Below are 7,787 nucleotides of genomic sequence, written 5' to 3' on the forward strand. Positions count from 1 at the left end.
AAGGAAGCAGCAAGCTTTCATCATTACAATAATTATTCATATTAATTATTTAAGTCACCAGCAAAATATTGCACAGTTGAACCACAACAACGAACACTACTGTCAAAAAGTGGGAACCGTCGTGATTAACAACATTGTCCCATGGAAGTATCAAACCTATAACATTCCGACACTTTAATGAGCTGAGCTAAGGGCCTGTGCTTTTAGCTGATTGATTTTAATAATGCTGATAAAAAAATACTGACGAACCGTTAAAGAAAAGTAGAAAAAAGGAGTATTATTTTTATATTGTTATTTTTCAAGAGTGATGTTTCACAACCGATATTTCACATTTTGTATTTTATCTTTTATATTCACACTGCTTAATAACTTGATATAACTTTTCTTTTCTTAACATTTTCAAACTACCATTGAGGTCAAGAAGTTTATCAAAAATTAGTTTATTCACGGATGAAATTCTTTCGCGAACGAATTGTCGAAGGAATTATTGACAGAGGGGGGAGTAAAATATTCTTTAAATCATTGTCATTTAATTTTCCCAATTAAGCGGATATAGTTGTAATATATTCTACTTGTCAATATCTTTTAAAACATGTAAAATAGGAGATCGTTGTCAAATTAGAGTTCTAAGAAATATAATGCTTGGTATTTTAGAATTCCAATAGATTTTTTTCTGACTAATTTGTATCAATACAATTTTGCACTCAGCATTTTTTTAAAAAAATGATAAAGTACCTTCGTCTTTTTAAATTGTTGAAAAATATGTCTTTGTTTTAACTTGATTTACTTTAAAAACAATTTCAGCTCCATCAAAATCGGTTTTTGTCAATTTAAACAAAAATAAATAATTATAATGAATAAATTTTAAAAAATCTAAGCTCCTATAAATGTACGTTATTAAATTACCTATCTAAAAATTGCAAAACTCGTAACTTTATTGCTTTAATTGTTTGAGAAAAGTTCTATAAGGTATGAAACGCTATTTTTCCGTTCCAATTAAGCGAAGCTTTTATTTCCCATTATTTTTTTATGGTAGAATGATACGCTATCATCAAAAGAACGAAAATTCAAACTACAAAGTACGTTTTTGTATTTTATTCAGTAGCTTAAAAGATCGTCTTCACTAATTAATTAGGAAATTTGAGGTCACTCCTTTGAACCATTAAAAATGAGTCCTAGAACGTAAAGATCCGATCATTAGATCAAAAATTATTCAGAGAGGTCCGTTTTTTTTTTCCACACTATATTTGATAAATATATTGCTTATTGATAATGTAATTCCTACTTTGCTACTTAAAGTAATGCTTAAATATGCACGAGACTGTTTTAACTCAGAGGATCCAGATTTGAATACTCGCTATAGCTTGCTAATTATTTCGTTTTCTATGCCCAAACCACAGTGACCAATGTGCTGACGCAAAATTACTTTAGTGATCTTCCTCTAATGCAGGGTTTCTTAACCTGTGGTTCATGAACCCCTAAGGGGTCCATGAGTCATATTTTGGGGGTCCGCTAACTACTCCTAATTTTTAAAACGTTTGGAAGCCTACCCATTGCTTGTAAAGAGATCTATGGCAGCTATAATTCCGTTTGCTACGGTGTATCTTTGCGAAGCGGGATTTTCCGCACTCGTGACAATAAAAACAAAACATCGAAATCGATTGAATGTTGAACATGATATGCGCGTTGCTTTGTCGAAAACTATCCCCCAATTCAATTTGTTAATTAAGGAAAAGCAGCAGCAACCTTCACATTAAAAATTTTAATTATAAAAATTTTGTATACTATTAAAATAATAAAATTAAATGTTTTCTAACAATGGATGGTTTTTGCAATTATTTTTTTCTCAGGGGGGCGGTCCGTGACTTCTTAAAAAATTTTAAAAGGGGTCCATTATACCAAAAAGGTTAAGAAACACTGCTCTAATGCATCTGTGAGTTAAATTCACACACAAAACAAAAATAAAAAATCTGCGACATACTTGACACATTTTTTTTATGTCATTTAAAATAATAAGCATACCAAGGCCTCAAACACATTACATGGATAAGCTGTTTATCGACAGAGTTACAATAAAAAATTACGGAAAAAATTGAGCAAGGATTGTGTACATAACTGTAGAAAGGTTGTCCAAACATTCTCATTCGCTATCTAATTTATAACAGGTATTTGCATATTTATAAAATGTTCGTGTACATAACAAAACAGTACGTGAAAATACATAAGTGTATAGTAATTTTTTTTTAAAAATACGAAAGATTATTTAATAATGTTATGTTGAGCACTATTCTTGTATTTAAAATGCTGTTTCAATACTAAATATTCATAGGTAATGAGAAAAATTCATTTATTTTATTATTTTTTTTAAAAAAAAGAGAAAAACTACGTAGTGGTTTGCAAATGGTACAATTTTTAAAAATTTTTATTCGATTTGAATAAAATCCATTAGAAATTATCAGGAAACAAATATTAACGAACAAAATTGTACAGTAAACAAAAAAAAAAAAAAAAACTCACCCTTAATTTTTTTTGTTTAAAGGATCGAGTTTTTACGTACAAAAATTTGAAAAATCAGTCTCAACACGCTATTTAATTAATGCAAACTATTTATTAATTTACGAAATCAGACAAAAATTAGACTTTCTGTGAATACACATATCTTGTTTTTTTTTTTCGACTGATTTCACACAATTATGAAACTCGTTTATTCATTGAAAATTCCACCGGAAATTTTTTTTAAAAATGATTATTATTTTATTTAATAATCATCGAATTTTTTTAATTTCAAGACATGACTATTTGTAGATTATTTTAAACTATGTAATATTAAAAATAAATACCAACTTTAAGCAAAATTTATAAAATGCTTCTTTAGAAATTTAAAGTCAAAAACAAGATTTTTTAAAAAAATTTCATTACTCGGAAACTATTTGGCCGATATCGATCAAATTTTGTCATTTAAAATCACGTAGCTTAAAATACAGTGATATTTTGCATACCTTACAATTCAAAATATTTTCGAACATTTATAAATTAAATAATTTTTAAAAATAAATTCTTGCATGTAATTATCATTGGATAAACAGGTTTTAGAGTTATGTATAAAATTATTTTGATTCAGTTAAATAATTTCGAAGTATCGATAAAAGAGGGCCCAAAGTTTCTAACGATAATCCTGACTAAACTTTCGTAACTTTATTTCCCCAATTGCTGTTATCCACTATATTTTGATTCCCAAGAATCTATGTCTGTCAAAATAAAGAAATATTAACTCAGAGAAAACACGTTTTGCGTTAGATTTCAGTACTTAATAAATATTTAACTACTATATTTAATTAGCATTAGCTCACTATAACATCTATTTTTTCCGTTCTAAATAATTTGAAAAATAGATATTCTAAAAATAACTCACCGAGTTGTGACCTTGTTTTAAAAGTTTGATATTCAAAATATAATGTCTTATTAAACAAATACTATACTTGTTAATATTTTAGTATATAAGCAAATAAATTGCTTAATCAAAAAGGATTGATATTTCAAAAAGAAAATGTTTTTTTCTTGGAAAAATATAATGTTATTTCTTATATTTTGCATGAGTTTCATCATCAAAAGGATTTACGATATATTTAAAATATTGGTTCTTGGAAAAGTTATGATATTACTTTTCATGAAAACTTATGATACTATATTACATGAAAACTTATGATACTATACTCATCCATTAAATTTGGTGTGTCAATAAGTTGCTTCATCAAAAATGATCTTTTATACTTAAACATCTTTATACGTATTTAACATTTAATCTGTAAAGATATTTTAACTTCCGTGAAAGGTAAAATGTTATTCAAAATAATTGCCACTGACTGACAGCGTAAATAAAAATTTAAATAAAGAACGAGAAGTTTCCATATTATGTAAGTGATAAATTGGATTATTTTGGAATTATAAAGTAAACGAAAACGGAAGTTAATTTATTAAATATTAAGAATAAATTTAATATTTGGGTTTTAAAAGGCTTACACAGAATTTTCTACAAATTGTAAACATTTCTACTGCCGTTACTCTGGAATTTCATTAAAGAAAAGAAAAAAAGTATAGACAGAATTTTTGCAATTAAAAATAAAATAGTTTAACATTAAAAGTAATTTTGAAGTAATAATTGTTTTACCACAATGGTTTAAATTTCTTTATTTTTTTCACTTGATAAATGCATTTATTTAACATTAGAAATGTATATTCTTTTTCCAAAAATACTTTTGCTGTCATAAGATTTCCAACCCTTATTATTATCATATTGAATACATACTATAATTATAAGGAGAAAAAAAAATTAATCCCTTGCAACAGAATAGCGTATATCGTCTCTGAATTTTCATCTCATACGTAACATTTTCATGTCTTCACTCATAATTAAAGTCTAAGTTAAAAGAAAGAAAATACTAATATATATGGGTTCAAATGTGCACTATACATAAGTTTCATTTTAGAATTCATTATATATTCATATGGGAATTAAAAAGTAGAACATGCTTTCTGTTTTTTTTTTTTTCTTTTTTTTTGTTCTTCAAATAATGATAAATAAATGCATAGCTACTAATATTTGCACTGCTTGAGAAACGTTTTTTTCAATGTTAATTAAGTAACAATTGAATTGATGAACAGTATGTAGAAATTTTTTAAGTTTCGCCGATTTTTTTCGCTCGATTTTTTAAGTTTTTGATGTACTTAAACATCACGTGTGATTTTGGGATGTAAACTGTATTTGAGAGCAAACATTTTTTTTTTTAAATTTTTAGCATTAGAAAATGTAGTTTTTTTTTTTTTTTTTTATCCTGTATCATAATACAGTTAAGTATTTATAAAAACTAGATTAATATTATTTTAATAGAGACAAATTTTATATCAGATGTGTATGTCACTTATTTTCTTATGAATATTTTAAAATGTTATGTTTTTCAGCATTTGTTAAATAATAATATATTTTTCGGTATACTAAAATGAAAATAAAAATCTTTGGTATAAAAAAATTTACAAGAAAGAAATGTCAGGGAAATAAGCTGTGTATAGGTTTAAAAAAATCAAGTGTTAATATAAGCAGGAAAAAAAAACAGAACCATTCTGAAAATTTAGAAAAGTGTTTTTTTTTTCTACATAATACTTTCTGTCTAAAGTAAATATAGTGAAAAAATTTAAATGTGTAGTTTAATCGAATCACATCATGTGTAGATACAAGAGCATTCAAAAGTTTTGGATAAATATATTTTCGTATGAGCGTACCAAAAGATGTAAACTACTGCTGATTCACAAATTTCAAAATATTCATAAAAATAAATACCTTAACATTTGAAATAAAATTTCCCATTTATTGAAAAACAATAATATGTACTTTTTATAAATGTATTTATTAGTGAAAATGACAAATTTTCTTGTAGTAAAATATAATTTATGCATATTTACTTGCGAAAATAACACATTTTCTTTTACAGCAAAATACATATATTTACTAATGAAAATAGCATATTTTCTTTCAGCAAAATACCAACATATATATAAAAGTGAAAATAAGTTATTTTCTTACTGTAAAATTAATAATTTTTTTGCTCTTTAGCACGTCATGAAATAATGGTGGTTAACATCAATCAAATTTATTAATCAAATCATAAAATTTGCTATCAATTTAAATATTAAAATTAAATCTTCCCGGAAAACCGGAAGAGTTAGCAGCGATGCAAATGACATTTTAATGCTTGATTTTTTAAATAAAATAAGGCCGGAAAGAGAGAAGGTTTAATCAGAAAATTTAAATTTTTTAAGCATTACTTATTTTTTTAATTGATTATGATCAATATATATTTAAATTTGCTTTACCTGTGGTAGACCTCCATTTACCCAAGTTCCATTTTTTAAAATTGACGGATAAAAGCCTAATTGAGACTCATAAAATATTGTGATTTGTTCTCCTTGAAATTTATCTCCATTATTCACAAGAATTCCATAAGTTTTTAAATTTCTAGTAAAATCATGGCCATAATTTCTTAAACATTGCTGCGTAGGAACATTCCAGTATACTTCAAATGATGTCACAGACTGTAATAATGTAAAATACAGAAAATTGCATAGTGCTCGTTTTAAGGTATTCATTTTATTACTTCGAAAATTAAAAACTCTATCGAGATCGATTAACAGATGCAGTTTTTCTTCTTAATATTTCTCTGCGAACAAAAAAGGAATAAATTGTAGACTTTGAAATTATGGTTTATCAGTAGATATTTCATAATATTCTTTTCAATAATAAAAATGAGCAGCTGTAACTGACTGTCTTTTTGGCATATTTCACAGCTGTGAATGGTATTACTTTCTCATATATGCACTCTTACCGGCAGAGCTTTTTAACTGATTTCATCTTATTTAAATTTACCAAAATCAGAGAAAAATATTATATATTTTTTAAAATAAATATATTGTATTGTATAAAGTGTGTATTTTATTCTTCTTTCTAAAAATAGTGATTGATTATCTTGCAAACAACAATAATTTGAATAGTTTATCACCAGGGAAACTTAAAAAGGCAACCGAAATCTATTTTTCTATGTTACAATGAAATTTTTATGTGAATTCAGTTTTTTTGGGTCTACTAGAAACAAATTTAAATACATTGAAATCAAAATGTATTTAAATTTGTTCAAATTATTGCATATGTTAAAAATGCTTTATTTTATGTATGTGAAGTTTTTTAGTTCGATTTTAAGCAGTATGACATGTTAGAAGGGCCCAAAACATTTCTTTGCCTGGGGGGCCCTGCATGCTATTAAGACGATCCTGACTAGTACCATAGGTATACATTTCTGTGAATAGATACTATTGAATAGTACTGTGGTGATATTTATTAACATCTTGTTTTAACTGTAACTGTGCTTGATTTTCAATTGTTTTACTATTTATGTTTATAAGTACGTAGTCCTCAGCGGCTAGCCTAATTTTGCTAATTAAAGCTTTATTAAGTTATTATGTCTGCCTAAATTGATTATCACAACAATTTAATTAGCAAAATTATATTCTGATAAATGTGAGTACTGGTATTCATCGTCATGGAAAATTTTCTGAAACCGGAACGTTTCGACTTCGACCCCACGTGTGCTAACGCTGAAAATAAGTGGCTACATTGGAAGAAAACTTTCGAAAACTTTTTGTCAAAGGTGCCTAATCTTGCTGAAGATAATAAACTCCCACTCCTAATTAATTATGTATCAGCAAATGTTTTCCAGTCAATAAGTGAAGCCACCAGCTACTCGGCCGCTATCTCTGTTTTGGATGCACTCTACGTAGTAAAGAGGAATGAAATTTTCGCTCGTCATTGCTTGGCCTCAAGAAACCAACTATCTAATGAAACTGTTAACGAATTTCTTCAAGTTTTAAAGCAACTAAGTAAAAACTGTAACTTCACACAAGTCTCGGCTGAAACTTATAAAAATGAGTATATACGTGATGCTTTCATTAGAGGGTTGCGGAATACCCGCATTAGAGAGCGTCTGCTCGAAAATACAACAATCACTTTAGACAATGCAGTCAACCAAGCCCGTGCTCTTGAACTGGCTGAAGCTCATTCTGCTTCATATCTCACTAACTCACAACCTATGCCTTCTGCTGCACTAGACTGTACTGATGATGCTTTTGAAAAAGAAACCCTTGCAGCAATTCCTCGTGGATCATGTTTTTTCTGTGGTAATAGTGATAATCATATACGAAGTAACTGTCCGGCTAGAAACAGTGTTTGTCATTCGTGTGGA

The 7,787-nt window shown here is 27.3% G+C and overlaps 1 protein-coding gene across 1 annotated transcript in view; it reads right to left on the minus strand.

Annotated features, from left to right (window-relative positions):
• Window positions 1–6,289, minus strand: part of LOC107451035 (hyaluronidase) — an 18,064-nt gene extending 11,775 nt beyond the window's left edge. Inside the window, exon 1 of the mRNA XM_071187501.1 lies at window positions 5,869–6,289. Coding sequence (XP_071043602.1) covers window positions 5,869–6,141 — 273 coding nt within the window. The 5' untranslated portion in view covers window positions 6,142–6,289. The remainder of the gene's footprint in view (window positions 1–5,868) is intronic.
• Between the last annotated feature and the right edge of the window lie 1,498 nt (window positions 6,290–7,787).

Source organism: Parasteatoda tepidariorum, chromosome X1, assembly GCF_043381705.1.
Source record: "Parasteatoda tepidariorum isolate YZ-2023 chromosome X1, CAS_Ptep_4.0, whole genome shotgun sequence".
Classification (NCBI taxonomy): domain Eukaryota; kingdom Metazoa; phylum Arthropoda; class Arachnida; order Araneae; family Theridiidae; genus Parasteatoda; species Parasteatoda tepidariorum.